This window comes from Seriola dumerili, unplaced genomic scaffold (genome assembly GCF_002260705.1).
Source record: "Seriola dumerili isolate Sdu_G_001 unplaced genomic scaffold, Sdu_1.0 BDQW01000330.1, whole genome shotgun sequence".
NCBI classification, from domain to species: domain Eukaryota; kingdom Metazoa; phylum Chordata; class Actinopteri; order Carangiformes; family Carangidae; genus Seriola; species Seriola dumerili.
This window is the reverse complement of record NW_019174585.1, coordinates 54414-73635: the sequence shown is the minus strand read 5'-3', so window position 1 is coordinate 73635 and position 19222 is coordinate 54414. Positions and strand designations below refer to the sequence as shown.

The window sequence follows — 19222 nt, the reverse complement described above, 5'->3', positions numbered from 1 at the left end:
TTATTCGTACATTAACTTGTCCCGTCACTGCTTCAAACTGTTGAGATAAAAATAAAATTAATAGAGGAGAAAAGACCCAAGTCTGCTGCAGCTGGGGCCTGGAAGCAGTCGCATATAACCAAGAACATCTGGGGCTGCTTAGCCATTTGATATTTTCCTGGTATTCATTGCACTGTCCATTCATCCCTACCTTATATCCTCAGGTAATATTTGATGATGTTTGACCCCTGATAGTTCGACATTATATGGCAGCTTGAGAAGCAAATGGAGCAAACTTGTTTGAAAGAAAAAGAACTACCTTCAAGAAACAGGAGGACAGACAAAAAGGAAGAGAGTGAGATTATCTTCCATTATATGGAACAGATTCTTTTTCTTTCTTTTCTTTTTTTTTTTTTTTTTTTTTGGCTTCCTACTGTTCCTCTATTCCTTAGTGCTATCATTCCTTCTGCCTCCCTTATGATGCAAGCCATGTCCTGTCTATTTCAAGGAAAAATCCAAAGCCAAAGGCGAGACCCATGCTGTGCTCTGTGCCTCGGCAGGATTGACTCTGGGTGCCTTCTGATAAATCTTTAATTCCCCAGTGGGTCTGTTTTTGTATCCTTCCAAAGATTTGCGGGGAAGCTTGTTGTACTTGGTTTAATTTCCTCAGAACAAAGCTCATCTGATCTTCCCACCCAGACTTGTGTGTGGCATTAAGTCTTCATTTTCATTAATGTTGGAGGGGCAGCACGGGAATCTCATTTTAATTTGACATTTAAACATCTGTTTTCAATTTCCTGAGGCAAAGATTGCATGTGCGTGTGTGCATGTGTGTGTGAGTGTGTGGGTGGACAGGAGATAGTTTGTGGGGGTGATGAACCTGGGAGTTTTCAGAGCTGAGAGCAGCCATCTCAGCTGACCTTTAAAGGAGGGTTTGGGTGTAAAAAATAATGGCAGCTAATTGTGTTAGCCTCAGCACAGCTCCAATTTGCTACTGTGAACCTAGGGAACGATTTATCATAAAGTACAGCAGAGCGTGGTTAGACTCGGCTTGGCAGGGCCGAACAGATGTTTGCCTCTGCGAACTGAACCTCTGCTTTGATAGATATGGTTGTTTTATGCACAGTCAGCTGTTTGTCTTGCAGTGAGACAGCCAGATGAAAGATGATTTGTTTTCGTTTTATCCTATTGAAAAGAGGAAGTGCAACGCAGAAGAGATCCCTTCACCTTGACAAAGTGTATTGATATCTGTCCAGGTCCGGATGTCCGCTCTGTTTCATCCCATCGTCAGCATATTTGAGCAAATCCAGGACGGACAAAGAGGCGTCTTCATGCTGGGGCCTGTGACTTTTGCCCATTTCCACATATTAAGTCACAAACTGAAAACTGAAATCTCTCTGTACACTCACAAACACACATACACACACACACACACATTGAGTTTGGCCTCCCTGTTAATAGCGAAGGAAATATTATCTGCTAGGGGACAGCTGCAGGCTCACTAGAGAAACAGAATGGTAGAGTAGGCTCATTATCCCAAACACAGACACAGACCACACCACGCAGACACACACACACACACACACACGCACACACACATGCACACTTTCAGGACAGCGCACAGCGTGAGAGCCTCTCTATCCCATTTTTTTCACCCAATTCTGGGTCCCAGAGCAGGAACAGTGAGGGAGTCAGGCGAGCGGGGCCTTGTGCAGTATATACACAGGAAGGAGGGACGCTGGATACCTTATTTAAACCAGGGAGGCCAGAGGCAACCAATTCCACCACAGCTCCGGATCTGACAGGGCTTCTGGCGGAAGAGTTGGGGCTTTGTACCCCATCCAGATCTGGGTCCATCTGTCTGTCTGACAGACTGTCTGGCTGCCTCTGCTTCCCTCTCGTTCACTCTGCCTCCATCCCAAAGGATTTTGTTTTCCACCGCACAGATGTTCGGGACTGTCTGCTGCGCCGCTCTCAGCTGTGTTTATAACAAAGAGGTGTTGGTTTGGAGGAGCAGAGAGGGCAACAAGGTGGGGGAGTGAGTGCTGTTGAGGAGGGGTGGAGGTCACTGCGCTGTTGGTGTAAACACTGGATGATGCCAGCTCTCCCTCTGGCCTCCAACTAGTCAATACAACATCCCTTTTTTTTTTCCTTCCTTTTTTTTTTTTATTTATTTTTTTTTTTTTTACCTTTTTTCTTCCACACACATCTTGCTTTTTATTTTCCAGAGGGACAGATGCATCTGCATGTTAGCTGACACAGTTACAGTGAAGCCAGCAGGGGAGGCAGAGATGAGTTGCACTTAATGTCACAGTTAAAGTTAGTGAGCGCACTCACCCAAGCGTTTATTACAGGCTCTGCATTAGCCGTGCAGGAAAAACATGAATTCTCTCTCACACTCTTCACTGCTAAGTTCTTAAGTGCATATAGTCTTGATCAACAGGATATTGCTCAATCATTATCATTGATTCAGGATGTTTACACTTTTACACTTAAGAAAAACAAGAAGAGAGGGAGAGATGTTTGTTGTAAAAAAAAAAATAAAAAAGCACTTTAGCATATTATCTGAGCCAAGCAGCATCTTCAGCGTCTGACTCACCTTGATTCTCAAGGCTGACTTCTACAATAACGCTGTTCAGAGCAGGTTGACCTTGCTGACACAAATAGAGTGTTTCTTCAGTTGGAGCTGGTGCTCTAATGGATCGGATGGTTGGTGTTTACATTTGCATTCCTGAATGACTGTATCTGCTTTTAAACGCACCAAATGAGCTCACTCACCACACAGCTGCACTACCGAGTTTGAGTTGGATCGGAGCGAGTGTAGAAAATGAACGTGGTCATAATCATCATTCATCTGCGTACACCAGAGACTGAATGTATCCGTAGATGTATGACATGCCTCCTCTCCTCATTGGAGACAGAAGCATACAAGTCATAGAAAATGTGATGAATCCTTTTGCGTTGTGTCTGATAAATACTGTCCCTGTGTTTAAGAATCGAGGCTGGGTAATGTTGCAGCTGCTCACAGGAAGATGTGGGTTTGATTATGGACGAAAAGACTGGGGAAGCTATTACCACCCAGCTGTCTCTAAAGCCAGGTTCCTACTGTTGGATTGGATTCCCCACTCCACGTTAGAAGAAGCAGAGAGCAGTATCTAACAGAAACAGCTTAAAGGGTTTAGTAAGGAATTTGTTGGCTGTCAGTAGGTGAGGGGTCCTGGGGTGAGTCCGACTTTGATCTGTGACTGAGGTGACTTTAGAGCGAGCTCAGGAGCGTGAGACAATAGACGGCGAAAGCTCAGTTTTATCCCCAAAACACAGACAAAATAACTCACAAGCATCCAGTCGCATTACTTTTCCATGCATCCAGACGGATAACAATGCACATGCACACACACTGCGCTGACCTCACATACTTTGTGTGTGGCCTGAGTTACAGCCTGAAATTTACAAGCACTGTTTTCATATGTTTTTATATGTATATGCAGCAGAGCTGGGAAAATGATTACTGGCAAGCTGTCCGCAGAAGTTGAGTTTGTTGCTTTTTCATTACTTTCTCCCCCTCTCAATAAACCTCCAGTTTATCTCTAACGCCAGAGATATGGAGTCCAGAGATATGCTGCTCTCCTGCCCCTCAGAAAATAGATATCCATCGATCTGCTTTGTGGCAACTACCAGGTCGTAATGATATTGATGTGATATGGCAGGCAGGCTAAGACTAATGATTTCAGGTGAGGCAGGTGGTGTAATTTTGCAGTCAGCCCCAAATGAAAATCAGAATGTCTCAGTTAATCTCTTTAAACCTTTCCGTCTATTCAGTGTCAAATTTGTATCAACAAATGAGACCTAGCAATGAGAATCTGTGGACCTCTAATGTCCGAATAATGAAAATTCATGGCTGTGTCATCTTTTTTACACCACCTTTACTGGGGGGAGAAAATCAATGCAAATAAGAATCATATCCTGCATAAGTTCTTACGAAGGCAGCGATGGTAGATTGGATCTAATGTAGATTTTCATCAATGTCAAGATAGCATGGCTGTGTGAGTGCGCAGGATGTAAATATGGAGTGTCAGGGAGAGACGAAGAAGCGATGATGCAGGGGTGATGATCAGCGTGTACTGAAGTGTGTGTGTGTGTGTGTGTGCGTGTGTGTGTGCGTGTGTGTGTGTGTGTGTACGGTTGATTGTATGCAGTTTTGTTTGGGTCACAAAGAGGAAGGTCGTTGGCTATTAGAGTCGATGATGGGCACACATATATGTTCACTGCTGTTGTAAAGCTTATTGACATTATTTGGGAGAAAGCAGGCCATTGAAAATAGCTACTGTATAAGCCTTGTAGGACAGTGGTCTACACCATATACACATGTTTTTTATTTAGTCAATACCGTATGCTGTAAATTTTGATGGCCTCATTGTAGTGTTCATTGCGGGCTGGGTGCAGTAAATCAATAGTGATGCCCGCCCAACATTTTGTCATCTGTGCAGAGCTAATTATCTGTGTCAACACACCTTGACTGCTGTTTTTACAAGCTGCCTTCGGCTTTATGAATGTAGCAACAGCTTTAAGTGTTGTTGCGTTTTTTTTTTTTTTTCATTCGCCTCTTTTAGCTGTTCCTTTGCTGTACTTTTCCTAAAGAAGGACAATTTTGTTAATGTTTTTTTCCACTTCCTCTTTCTGTTTTCTTGCAGTTCTGCGTGATGACTTCAGACAAAACCCTGCAGATGTGATCGTGGCAGCAGGAGAGCCAGCGGTTCTGGAGTGTCAACCTCCACGTGGACACCCTGAACCCACCATATCATGGAAGAAAGATGGAGTAAACATTGACGACCGAGATGAGAGGATCACTGTAAGTATACTGACTTTTTTTTCTGCCTGCAGACTGCTTTGCATGTAAGGATGATGTGTTTAAATGTATGAGATAGAATGGTCCAGTCATTACCAACATCTAAGACTGATTTACTTGACTCATTATTCACATAAAGCAATTACTAAACACAAAAACAGCCCATTTTGGTGGCTACAACCTGTAGTGACAGAGGTATAGAATCAGTCTTGCTCCATTAGTCAGCAGCAGTGCATCGATTAGGGATGGCTGGCTGATGAAATCAACCGAGAGCAACGTAGATCAGGAGGGAGAAATGAGCTGACCTGGAATCGAGGAGGAGAAGGTTGCACTCAGCAGCAGCAGCGCCTGCAGAATCCAAACAACTCTTTACATTTGATTTACAACCAAACCACCAATTATTCCCCTTTAATTAAAACAACTCACAGCCAGCTCTACTGTATCAGTCAGCTCTACATGCTTGCTCACTAAAGATCTGTCTTGAATAATCCTTGCTCCAGCTGTTTCAGCCAAACACGACTCGGTGTCCAGAGTCATTTTTCCTTAAGCAGGAAGAGACTTCGAGCAGTGTTTGATTATACTGATTGGATGTGTGCTTTAGGGAAGTAAAGACTCTGATTCAGCACTCCGCTAACACAAGCAGGTAGTGAGTAGTCTGCAGTGGGTCTGGATCCCATTTTCAAATCTGACTGTTGGGGTTTTAAAGGTCTGACTGCACATTGTGCAGTTGTGGAACAGTCAAATAGTTTGGCCCCCAAGTGCTGACGATGGCTAGCTTTACTGTACAGTCATGGAAAATCAAATCTCCCCCAGATAATAAATACAAGGTACTAATAAAGATGTTCCACTGTGTGTGTGCCTGTAGCTTAGTACTGAAATCCAGCCTGGGCTAGTTGTGCTCAATACATTTTCATTACTTGGTAACTCAAAACAGTGATTTATTGCTGTTGGCTGTCTCCAGTGGAGGATTGTACATGACTAAATACAGTTTTTCTCAGTGAGGGCCAGTTGAATTTGGGCGCATTGAGCCCTTTTATTCTAACTCCTGAACAGTGCAAGTATTCTCCTTCTGCCCTTTTTTTTCTTCGAAGCTACACAGGCAAAAGATTAAGAGTCCGTGTCTGGCCGCTGAGCAGCCTAATTGAAAGAAACAAGCGCAAAATCTAGTTTACAGAGAATCAAATCATATCTGCTCCTGAGTTGAGTCAGTAGTTGCTGATAAGCACGCATCCTCTTTGCCGCAAAGTGAACTCTTGTGGCCTCAGAGGAATTTACTGTCTGTCTTGTGTTTACACATTCAGCCACCCGTTCAACGAACTGCCTCTCTGTGCCCACTGTTGCATTATAGAAGATATTTTGAACAAAGTGCAACAACCCGTCCTCTCCTAAACTGACATTAAAGACTGTTCAATGTGGAGATTTGATGTTCCGTGCATTCGCTTATTTTTGACAATTAACCTTTTTAGCTTTCTTCATTATCCAATAACAAACTACCTCATGCTGTTAACTGAGGAGTGTTAAAGGCGAGATACACTGTGGACAAAGCATCCCTGTATGGCTCTCGCACACACGGCCTTTCCCATAATTATATTTGATCCCCACTGAACACACACACCCTGTGTCTGTTTTTTGTAAATCATTTTCCACGGTAACATCATTTCTACCCCCTGCATGGTGGAAGCGAGGATTTATCTCACTGCTGTATATGTGATTTAGTGCACTGATGAGTGAAATCCTTTGAGTAAACGCTGTGAACACTGCTGCTGTAACACTGAAGGCTAAATGACTCAGAGTTGTGTCCTTGTTGCCTGCAGCAGTGTTGGAAACTGAAAACAGGGTCTGGTAGATTTAACAGCTGGTGTTGCTCACTGTAAACTTCCTGTCAAGCACAAAACCTCACACACTGACTGTTCCCAAATGACCCTTTTTTTTTTTTTAAAGTGGAGCTAGACGTCATGTATGACCATCTAAGTATGTGTGGTCAGCTGTGGTGACAGATGGGAGTCTGGACGATGTCCTGTGGACACCCATGTTAACAGATCAAGTTGTTTTAGAAATAGGACGATCGTGGGGCAACGTGAAGAATTTGTTTATGGTACAGTGAATGCATGACTGCAGAGAGGGAAGCAGAGGGTGGAATCTTTATAATGTGATGAACAGCTGAGCTCGTCAAAGGCCCCCCCCCCCCCCCCCGACACCCCCCATCCAGCCTGCATTGTTGTGTTTGGTTCAGTCAGTTCCTTCCACCATGCAACATGCTGGAACGTGCAGTCTCCTTGGTGATCACTGGTGATCCGAGCGAGGTCCCTAACCACCTGCAGTGGGGATTTTCTCCCGGCACCGCACTTTGCTGGGATGGGTCGGCTTGGCTTTGCCGGCTGCAGCATAAAGAAGAGGGGGCGAACTTCAGAGAGAAAAGACACATCAGAGGAAACCCTCCTGTTTTTCTATCTATTTCAGTCAGCTGTGTGTAAACACCAATGACATGCTGTGTGCCATCTCGCATATATTCATGACTTCATGTGGGGCGTTTGTGAAAAGTTTCCCACTGAGCCGTAAAAAGTGAGGCAGGTCTATTACCCTGTAATGCTGCTGTGCCACTAGCAGCAGCTGGACACATTCCTCTCAACTTTGTCAAACAGGTCTTTCAGGAACAATGAGGAAAGGATAAATAAACAGAAAAAGGAAAAATGCCAGTATTTAAGCCCAGACCATTGTCTGTCTTTGGAGCAAGAGTCTGTCGGCAGCATTATAAATGGCCAAAATGCAGCACATTGTCCTCCTCCTTTTGTGCAATAGTTGTGGCTAATTATCAGCCTGGAAAATGAACTGCTGTGTGAATACCAACCGAGTGCATGCTGAATGGGGGCTTTTGCATTATCAGCATTGCCAAATGACATGAGACAAAAGGCAACAGGATAGAGCCATCTCCCTGTAATGCTGGGATAATGGTCAGATTGTGGGGGCTTTCAGCAGCCTGTGTGCTGCGCTGTGTTGTGTGGAGAGGATATGCATGCAGAGAAAAAGAGGAGCATCGCTGCATCCATTTACTTTAGCCAGCTCTCAGAGTCCCTGCTGCTCTGGCACTCCAAATATGCCTGTGGAGAGAATGGGAAACTGCCACAGACAGAGGTAAGAATATGGATAGAGTGGACGGGCCCTTAAGTGGATCCTCATGTCAAAGCCCCGTGGTACCAACAGTGTGCCCCCACCCACCCACCCACCCCCCGGCCCCACTCCTCTTTCTCTGCTGCACGGTCTGGCCTGACCTTGGGCCTTTGTGAGTGTCACAGTGTTTTAGCTGTTAAGCCTTTCTTCAAACAAACAGTAACATAATGATACTTCAAACCCCTCCAGCACCACAGGGTACCCTAAATAAGCCAGCCTTCCACAGCCCCTTCACTTCCCTCTGCCTCCTGCTTTTTACCATGAATATTAAACAGGGGTGAAGTGCTGAGGAATGCCTCTGAACCAGAAGAATGTGTCCAGTTGCAAAGTCGTCCTTTTAGTCCTCCCCTGGCCACGCTATAAAAACTAAAACTCCACTTACGGTGTGAAGTTTGTTCGTCATGTGCTCGTGGTGAAAACTTGTGATGCAGTGATGCAGATTTACTCAGACATACTGTAGCTTGCATGTGAATACACACATAGAAGGGCTTGGGTTTAACGTGGTCGTCACGGGGGAAAGCAGATATGTGCAATACTGTGTGTCAAGTTCTCTGTCAGTGGCTCTCTAATGAGGGGATCGATTACGTGCTTGCAGGTGGTGGTCCTGGTCTTGAAGGCTGATGCGTGCATTTAAAACCTTAAGCTCCATCAAGGCGCAGAGATCATTGGTCCACCATGCTATTGTGTGTGTCTGTCCTGACTGGCATGGTTGTCAGCTGAGAGAAGGGCTGAGGGGCCTGGGCTGCCTTTCTGACTGCCTGAGAACAAAGCGCCTCCTCTAGCCTGTAATCAAAGCCCTGGGAAATAACAGACATGACATTCACCTGGACAAACACACATTCACTGCCGTGTGTGTGTGTGTGTGTGTGTGTGTGTGTGTGTGTGTGTGCGTGTGTGTGTGTGTGTGTGCGTGCGTGCTGTTCATATGTATGTATAACTTGCTCTCACTTGTAGCTCGTATGCACACACACAAAGAAATCCAACAAACTTATTCTTTAAAACATTCCTCAGACAATAATAGACAAAAGTTTCGTGAAGCTCTCCGAGGCGACTGGAGAAGTGCTTGCGGTCTTGAGGTACTTCAGGTGTTCCCTCTGGGACCTGTGGTTGTGTTGGATTGGGAAAGTGTTCTTTGGCTCAGCTTACTCTGAGGAGGAGCAGGCCCCACTGATAGTGATTTAGGCTTCAAGTGGAGGTTGAGTGGGAATAGCACAAAAAAAAACTAGATATAAAGTAGTCCAGTTGTACTCTGTCTCTGTTAGGTCAGAGCAAAATCCCAATAAAAAAAAACCTCTTTAGCATCAACCCATTATGTGTTTGTGAGTGCATTTTATAATAGTGTTGTAATGGCCTTTTGGTGAATAAATGCTCACAGGCATCGCTGTAATGTTTTGTAATGTTTGAGCTATGCTGTTTTTTTTTTTTCTCTGTGTCAAACCACAGACCCCAAGTGTCTCTCTGATTGTAATATTGCTGTTTTTCATCTCCTTGTTTAACCTCACTCCTCCTCTTCTTTTATTCCCGCAGATACGTGGAGGGAAGCTGATGATCACAAATGCCCGGAAGAGCGATGCCGGGAAGTATGTGTGCGTCGGCACAAACATGGTTGGAGAACGGGAAAGTGAAATAGCTGAACTTACAGTGCTTGGTAATTAATCCTTTTTTTTTCTCTATTGGAGTACTTCAATCTGTTGTCTATTTTGCTTTCTGTCCACATACAGCCCACAAACATGCACACACACACACACACACACACACACCCACCCACTCTGTTTGTCTGCAGAAAGAAACTGAATCCAGATGTTAAGCTTTGATTGTCTATCTCCCCGGGAAGTAAATGGTGTCGCCGACCTTTATCAGATAGAGTGTGAGATGACCTCCAATCTCGCACCTTACTACGAATCCCACACTGACCCCAGCAGCTCCTCTCGCCTCACCACCAGCTGCCCCCTATTTCATCATGAGTGACCCCTGACCCTGATACTCTCTCGTGTCCTCAAGCAGACACAGACCATGTCCAGACTCCTGATTTTTATCGCTGGCTTTTTTCACTTCCTCCACCTCCTCTCCTCAGAGACCTCTTATAATCTGACAGAAGGAGCAACAACAAAGGCAGTTTCGCAAAGATAAATAATCATACTGAAATAATGCTGCCAGGGCTGAAATGAGGCCAGCTCGTAGCTTTTGTGTTTGTCCACATGAGTGAGTATCGCAACCCAGAAACTCTGGTTAATCATAAACCACCTTGGTTAGTTTTTTTGGGCCTGAGTCTGAAGGAATGTTTTCAGAACAACTGAAAGCTATGATTTTTTTAAGCCTTAGAAAATCTTGAAAAATAAACATTGGAGATGCTGCGGTGACCCTGTACCGCTGGGATTTGATGACCAGATAGTCAGAGCTGGACTTTAGGTTGTGGTTAACAAGATGACAAAAGGGGTTAGACTTTGTGTCAGGGGCTTGTTAAGCATCCTGACTTCAGTTAATTTAATGTCGTATCATGTGTAATTAAAGCCATATACTGTACCACAAAGTAGTTACTGTTTCCTGGCCTGTGCTTTGTCTTGTGACTTAAGTGTACTGACTAGTCTCTATAGTCTAGTCTAGTAATTTTGTTTAATGTTAATCATAAACTGGCTTCTCTCCGATATGTCATTTTCCACTGGTATTCTTTTTTCAATTTTAAGTTCAAACTTAACTCTAAAGTCTGAGTAGCACAGATTTATTGAAGGATTCAAAGCTACAGATACTTTATTCCAGTACCATCCTTCTCTGCTTTGCAATGTTTAACTTTTGTGCTGCTGTCATCTCTGCAGAGCGTCCCAGTTTTGTGCGTCGCCCAGGCAGCCAGGTGGTGTTAGTCGACCAAAGTGTAGAGTTCAGGTGTGAGGCCCGCGGTGACCCAGTTCCCACCGTGCGCTGGAGGAAAGACGATGGTGACCTGCCCAAAGGAAGGTATGAGTCATCAGCTTGTCACCTTTCATCACACAATACCTTCCTCCCTCACCATCTCCCCTGGCTTTGTTTGATCCGCTGCTCGCTTTTGTGTGTGTTGTCAGCTGACGCATGTTGCATTGAGTGAGTCTGCCTGTGCGGTTTTTGTGTCTAGTTTTATTTTGACAACGCGAACACCTGTTTTGATCCAGATATGAGATTCGTGAGGACCACACCCTCAAGATCCGTCGTCTGACCTCGGCTGATGTAGGCTCCTACACCTGCGTGGCAGAGAACTTGGTGGGCAAGGCGGAGGCGTCGGCCACGCTCACCGTCCACGGTGAGTCAGAATACACAATTTCGCACTCTTTCATTTACAGCCCCAAGGACAGCCATTATAAATTAATTTCCATTTTGGTTTATTGTGCAGCTTGATCCGATTGCAATTCAGCACGGCCACATTGCAATAATAGCATTCAGCTTTAGTGCTAGATGGTCATCACTTTCAACTATTCTCTCTCAATTAGCTGATTGATTTCTAATAAAAAAGAAAGGCAAAAATCTATAACAGCTGTAGAGCTGCACACATGGGATCTCAACAACAATCGATTTCATTTGCCCTATACAAGTGGCATTTCTCCGGAGGCCTGTCTTCCTTCACGTTTTAAGACATTCAGTACTATTTGTGAACCTATGAAATATCTTTGTGTCTCCTGTGGCCCTCTCCATCGGACGTCTTATTAACACAGTTGGAATATAAAGCAGCCGGTCACAGAGTGTGAACATTCAGAAAGAACCCATTCAGAGGAACTGGGGGGCTGGGATCACCCCCCAAACCCTCCTGAGAGTCAGGGAAACACAGGGGCTATTTAACGCCACACTAATGGGAATGTTGGGAGTCGGGTGAGGGAAGAAGCGAGGGAAGGAGGGAGGAGGCTGACGGCAATGGAGAGTGGGATTGGATGGAAGGACAGTGAATATGCTGGTCTTGGTGGCGTCTCGCCACTGATGCAGAACGGGTCGCGAATTGGGGCTGTGGGCGACTGTGGTGAAGAAGATAGGGGGGGGGAGGGGTTTCTGCGGTGAGGTCGGTCATATTAATGTCACTCGAAGGAGTCAGTGTAGCGGAGATATAAAGAGACAAGGCAATTCTATCCCCCCCCCCCCCCCCCCCCCCCTGCAAACACAGATACTTCATCTTCACATGGCTACCCTGCAATTATTCCTTGATTTTCTCCTCAAGACAGCAATACTCAGATTGGAGGAGCGAGATTAGGAACACCTGTCAATACACCCGTCAATATATCTACTTCTCTTATTGCCTTTTTTCACTCGTTCCCTCTCCCTGATGAAAGCTTAGTTAATGAAAGGGAACAGCATTGATGCACTGGTTCAATAAGCTGTTTTCCTGGCTTAGAATCATATTTGGAAAGCTTAAACCTCCCTTGTCCTCAGTGGAAATAAAATGTCTTAACCTCAGGGCAATTCCCTGTTGCCTGCATGCAGAATCAAGGCACTGACCCTCTTTTCATACATTATGCTTTTCAACCCCCCTCCCCATGTTATAAGAGTTAGACAGGCGTGAAAACTGAAGTAAAAGCACTTAAATTGATTACACTTCACCAAAGAGGAAGCTCTGCTATAGAGTTAAAGGACAGATGCGTGATGCTTTCTCAGAGTGTAAAATCAAATGAAAAGGACGGTCACGTCACATAAATCATAGGAATTCTACTGTCACAGTGAAATCCGACTGATGCCTGAACCAAAGTTCCTAGAAGAACCATTTCCATCGACTCCTCAGATCCCTGAGCTTCATCCAGACCAGGACATGAGGAGGCCAGGGAAGCTGTGGGCACTGAATAGTCCAGCTAATTAAAGACAAGCAGGCCACAGTCCCACGCCCGGAAATGACATGCTTCTAATTACAGATGCGGGCGCAGGAAAGGAAAAGAAAAGACTGGTAATTGTAGGTCTAAACAGACCAAACTAGCAGAAACGATGTATAGGTAGTGAGATGTCGCTGTAGTAGTGAAGACAACAGTAATGTGGGGGGCAAGAGTTTAAACTGTGGGTTTAGTGGGGACCGCTGTCGCTCTACATCAAGAGTCAGGGAATGGCAAGAGTGCTGAGCCACGGCTTAAGAATAACTGAGCAGCTGAATAAAATCATTTCAGTGGTGAACTACTGGCAGAAAGAACGACACCACAGAATGGGTAAAATAGGCCGAAGTGGAATTAATGTAAATATTCTTTGAACTCAAGTTTTTCTGCTAAATCTGCTCTGATGTGTAAATGGATGATAAAACCAACTGAAATAAAATTGGATTTAAATATTTTTTTTAAAAAATGGTTGAATATAGAAGTCATTCCCTGCAGTGCCATTATGGAATCTGCTTATCGTAGCACTATATTGTGAGTAAATGATATTAGAAATATAGCAAGATGCACACAAAAAAAAGATAAGATATTGTCCTTCAAAGCAAACCCCTTTTTAAGAGCTGGACAGTTTATGAGAATATTCCAGCTCTGTGTGGACAGAGGGCGATTTTCACTACTTCCGTGGCGAGACTGTCAGTGAATAATGTCAACATTGTGGGAATGGCGCCTTGGGCTATTTTTCTTTCACTATGCTCTGCTCTTGTTACTAACTTAATCAATGAATTATTGTCTTACACACATGTTTGTCAGTCTCCTACACCTCCTTTGGACTTATAAATATGTCAAGTACAATATTTCATTGATTGATGGAAGAAAGGCGTAATTGGCCGAGTCACCCGGCATATTTATAGTTTCATCGTAAAATCATTAATCTAAGCCACATGAGAATGCAGTTGTAAGATGGGTTTTGAGTCTGCTTTGGGTGTGAGTACATGTGTGTGTGTATTTTTAAAAGCTCAGGAGTCAGACAAAAGCATTTTGATCTGGGTCTGGTATGGATAGATAATGTTTACACAGTACTTTCTTAATTAAACCTCACCAGTGGACTTCCGCCATAGGAATGTAAAGATTCAGACCCGTGTTGGACAGAATTCAAAAAATCAACGTGTTATGTTTTTTTTTTCTCAGCTGGTTAAGTTTGCCGCATGCAGTGATTTATGAGGAGAAAGGTCTTGAATGGAATGGGAGTCCCCAGAGCAGCGTTGCTAATAACCCATGTAAAGGGTCTGGGAGGAGACTTGGAACTGGTGCCAAAAGAGAGTGAATGAGAGGAACTTTCTTGTCAGCAGTGTGTGTGCTGTTACAGTGATGATAAATACCAAAACCTGTTTGGGTGCCATATATAAAACCGCTGCTTTGAGTTACTCTGTAACACAAAGTTGTGAGAACCACATTTCAGCTGATGTGCAGTACACAAGACATCAGAGTGGGTCAGAATATTTAAAGCATGCTGCACTCCTCCCAATGGGAGCAACTATTAATCATGCCAAATCCTCTGCATGCAGTCCTGCTCTAGTGTTGATGTCAGGCAGACTGAACAGCAGCACCGCTCAAATCCCCATCAATATCCCTGCTGTGGTCTTCGGTACGTAGCCTGCCTCCTATTGGACGGGAGGCCACAATGCTCAGTGTTTTTTCCTCAGCCGCTCTGATCAGCTTATTGATAGAGAATCCCCTCCGCGCTGTAAGCTAACAGAAAGCCCACAACAAAGTAGCCCGGTCAGATTTTAGGCTCACCTCTCCCTCCAGGTCCACAACTGTGATCACAGCAGCATGGGAGAGGTAGGGTTACCTAATTAAAGGCTTAGACACACATGAATGGACGTGTGTAGGTGTTTTAGGGGGGTTGTGTATTTGTGGGTGTGAGCGTTCTCACGATTGTGTGTATCTAGAGCCTCTCACACATGGGTAGTGGTGAGCGTCTTCTTCTGGGAGTGTTTGATGTAAGTCTTATCTGCATTTTAAAGGCCAGCGATAGGCAGGGGAAGGAGGGAGGGGGGTTGGTCATTACTCTGACTGACAGCGTTTATGTTTCCGAGGGAGCCGTTGGAGCAGACAGATTAGATAAGGTGAGTGATTGGCTGGGGGAGATTTATGGCCAAAGAGTGACAGTTAACATTCACCTTGTGCTTTTATGGACTGGGTGTACATTTGCAAGGCTGTGCTTGAGGGACTGTGCTCTAGCTGATCCTCGGGGTGCTCTAAACTTCATTAATGGTACAGGGATGTTCACCGTCACACAACACCTGGAAAATGAGGGAAAAAGTAAACAAAGAGAGGGGAAAAGTAAACAAACCATGATGTTGCTCAGCATAAAACATCTGCCGTGTGTGTTTCATTGTATTGTCTGTTTGCCTTTTTTGTCATGTTTTGTTTTTGTTGTTGATTCAGCTCTTCTTCAGTTGATTCTGTGTGTGTGTGTGTGTGTGTGTGTGTGTGTGTGTGTGTGTGTGTGTGTGTGTGTGTGTGTGTGTGTGTGTGTGTGTTTGGACATTTTTAATGCACTCCTGATCACCCATGGTAATTACTCTTTGTTGTGTGCATCATGTGGTCTCCAGGGTGTGAGCCGAGGGTGAAATATGACATGTCTTTTATTCACTGAATGATGATAACATGATTATTTGTGCTTCATGGACGTCACATTGTTATTTTCCTTATCTCTCTTCTCTGTCATGCTGTTTATTATTTAGTTATTCATCTTTGGGTTTTTTGTTGTTGTGTTTTTGTTCCCTTTTTAGTCGTGTCTGGTAAGTTGAAATGTCACCCGTCACCTATTCACCGCCCTGACAGAGACAGGAAGCTGTCACAACCCCCCTTCATCCTCCTCCCATCACCTCTCCACCCTCCAATCAGCACTCATGTTTCTGTTGTCATGGGCAACAGTGACAAAAGGACATTAATGGGTAAAAATATGCTCAGCTTGGGCCTCCAAGGTAAAGCCGCATCATTTCATTCTATTATTTCCCCCCTTTATGCATTACCAAACACCCCATCTTATTCATGGACAAATTATGTCTGTATTTCAAATGACAGCTTTCAGATTGCTTTTCTTTATGTACAGCATAGCCCCTATATAAATGGATTAAAATGTTAGGAGATTTAATACATTTGAGAACATATCCATAGTCCTTTTAAAAAGAACGGGAAAACTGCCCTGCCTCTCGACAGCCACATTTAGGGTGTGTCTCCTCACATGGATGGCCTATTAGACCAGCAAGGCCTTGTGTCTGCTGCAGAGGGGCATGGGTGACATTGGGCTATGACACCACACTTAGTCTGAGATGGAATTTGTCATTAAGATGCATAGATACTGCATCCTGGTTGAGGCCTGTGCTGTTGGAGGGTGTCAGCATGGACAGATGGCTCAAATTTATTCCCCATTTCCATGTAAATTTTAATGGTGCATGCCCTTGCCCATGCAAATAAGGGGGCATGGGAGTAACCCTTGTTTTTTCTATTCATTACATCTATAATATGCCTGCATTTTGAATTTGATCATCAGCGTTGTTTAATCTGCTGTGCACACACCGTGCGAAGTTTTGAAAGAGAGCTTATACCCTTAACATCTGATTTGAATAGAACCAGAGCTGCAGTCAAATTTCTTTTCTTTCATTCAAATAACCCAGACCACTTGTAACTGTAATATTATGACAACTATAATAATATACTATGGTGTGTTTGTCTATTCAATGGCTAACCATTGTCATGACTGTCCTCCAGTGCCCCCGGCATTTGTGGTGAGACCAAGGAACCAGGTGGTTGGGGTTGGCAGAACCGTCACCTTCCAGTGCGAGGCCACTGGAAACCCACAGCCAGCCATTTTCTGGCAGCGGGAAGGCAGTCAGGTAAACAAAATAAACTATGATAAAGGTTTTCATTTCAAAATGCTCCTTGTCCATTTGGAAAACATTCAAGCATGCTCGTTCAAAGCTCTGAAAAGCGCTATTTTGTAGGCATAGTTCAGGAGATCGCTGAGACGGATGTTCGCATGCGTATACCATTCTCGCCAAATAAAAGTCTGACTATATGTGATCTGTTTTCATACCCCACAGAACCTGCTCTTCTCCTACCAGCCTCCTCAACCCTCCAGCCGATTTTCTGTATCTCAGACTGGCGACCTGACCATCACTGATGCCGAACGCTCAGACGTGGGCTACTACAGCTGCCAGGCCCTCAACATCGCTGGCAGTGTCATCACCAAGGCTCTGCTAGAGGTCACTGATGGTAAGCGACCTCACTTTAAACACAGTTTCTGCACACAGCAAAAGCCTTAAGAGAGAATTAGAGGGACACTGAGTGGATGAATATTGGTATTTCAGATAATCTATGGCTCATGAGGATAAAACCGTTCATCTGAAATGCTGTGGTCCTACTGTAGAGCATATTAATATCCGAATTGAGGCTTGTGAGGTTTGGTCTGGCCTGTTCTATGTGTTCCTGTCAGAGGTAGAGACTCTCTGGTGCCTGTGTACCCAGACCATGGCTCAGTATTTGGCTTCATTGGCTTCACACTGGCTAATGTCTCCTTTGGTATTCCATGGCTGGCTTGCTGCTGTCTACCGTTGGAAGACTGTGGCCGTGTGGTTAGGTCTGGATTGGGTCCTCTAATTACTCTGCTAGCCAATCCCTGTCAGCCTGGTGGACTAACCTTGGTTTCATTTCCACCATACCCACAGAGATCTGGGCAGCTATTATTTTGTCTATGACACACCTAGATTCATCCCTTCATTTACCAAATGTCCTTCTTCATTTCAGACCTACAACGGTATGCTACGTCTCTCTCTCCTCTTCTCTTTCTCATTCTGTCGTGCTCTCTGGATAATAATAACAGTTATTAAAGCGAGCGGGCCGCTCTGAGGCCACAACTTCTCCGCAGGCAGATCTGGTAATTACAGGTCATGCTGACAGTGTTTTAGTAATTGCACCATCCCGGGCACAAAGGCAAAGACAAAGCGGCCCAGAGATTACACCGCAGCATGGCTCTGAGGATCTGCGCGCACATACATACATCATTATGTGTTGCCTTTACACTGTGTTTGGTATTAATTTGATTGCTCCTCACTGAATGTAACCTGCTTGTAAATCAGTGGAGCTGACAGCAATGGTCATCAATAGTCCTATGAATAATAATAATAATCAGAGGGAGGCAGACAACCTATAGCAGGAACATGATGAATCACTCAGAGTAGATACAAAATAAAAATGAAAAACATCTTCTCCCTCTTCCTCCTCTTTCCCTCGTTTTCTCTGCCTTTATCTGTCTGTCAAATGCACATTTTCTCTCCGTGCCTTTGTTTGCTGTTTGTGTCGGCTGCTTGAACACCCGGGGTTCACAGGCTGCGAGGCAGGGAGGAGGAGTTTAAACGTCCTCATGCTAATAACATTGTCAGTTCTGGCTAGATGTTTTTAAGCGTTTTCTCCCTTGTTTTGTGTTTTATGGCTGGGGGATGGGCCGTGGGCTTGTTGGCCACGAGCGTTCATATGCTTAGTGCCAGGCATCTGGTAGAGCTGCAGCGAGAGGACTGAAGTATCTGAGGCCGTTTCATTTTAATTACGCTGCTTTTATTTGGCTGAGTTTGACTCCTGCTGCTGAATGATTAGAAAATTGCTTCCAGTTCTTACAATTGGATTTAATTCCTCTCCCACTACCCTTGCAGTTTTCACATGCTTACATTGCTACACGCTGTTTGTCAGATTCTCACTACTCTCTGCCTTTTGTGTTTTTTCTCACACAAACTGGATGTAATTGTCTGAATCCTCTGTTCTTTCAGTCCCCGTTACACCACGTGAACACCTTCACAGTTTTGCTCCTTCCACCTCGCCACATAATTGCTCATTCTCCTTCCTCCTTCCACAGTCGTGTCGGACCGCCCGCCGCCCGTTATCCGACAAGGCCCGACCAATCAGACGGTGGCTGTGGACGGCACGGTGGTCCTCAACTGTGTGGCAACGGGTAACCCCACCCCTACCATCCTCTGGAGGAAGGATGGTGTGTTGGTGTCCACCCATGACTCCAGGGTCAAACAGCTGGACACGGGCGCACTGCAGATACGCTATGCAAAGGTAAGACACCTGGACGCTGGTACAAACATGCTCAGATCCCCTTTTAACATCAAGCGAAGTAAACATACGGCACAGCGCCCAGTGCTGTTCTGTGACATTTGGAGTTAATTTATTATTTGACTCTGAACGTATAAACTCACCTTGTATTTCTATATTTATATAAAAATATAATTATGTTTTTAATCAAGATTTTATATTAGGCTGCCTTTTAATGTCTCAAGCCATTCAAATAAACTTCAAAGCTGTACATATCACATCAATAATGTGCTGGCCAACCCCTGCTGGTCGGTAAATAAAG

General features: G+C 44.6%; 1 protein-coding gene across 1 annotated transcript in view; it reads left to right on the top strand.

The window, feature by feature from the left end:
* The window catches only part of robo1 (roundabout guidance receptor 1), a 127537-nt gene that overhangs the window by 79928 nt on the left and 28387 nt on the right, over positions 1-19222 (top strand). The window contains exons 3-10 of the mRNA XM_022759747.1: positions 4671-4828; positions 9521-9641; positions 10807-10945; positions 11137-11264; positions 15600-15608; positions 16582-16706; positions 16914-17085; positions 18719-18924. Of these exons, the coding sequence (XP_022615468.1) occupies positions 4671-4828; positions 9521-9641; positions 10807-10945; positions 11137-11264; positions 15600-15608; positions 16582-16706; positions 16914-17085; positions 18719-18924 (1058 nt within the window). The remainder of the gene's footprint in view (positions 1-4670; positions 4829-9520; positions 9642-10806; positions 10946-11136; positions 11265-15599; positions 15609-16581; positions 16707-16913; positions 17086-18718; positions 18925-19222) is intronic.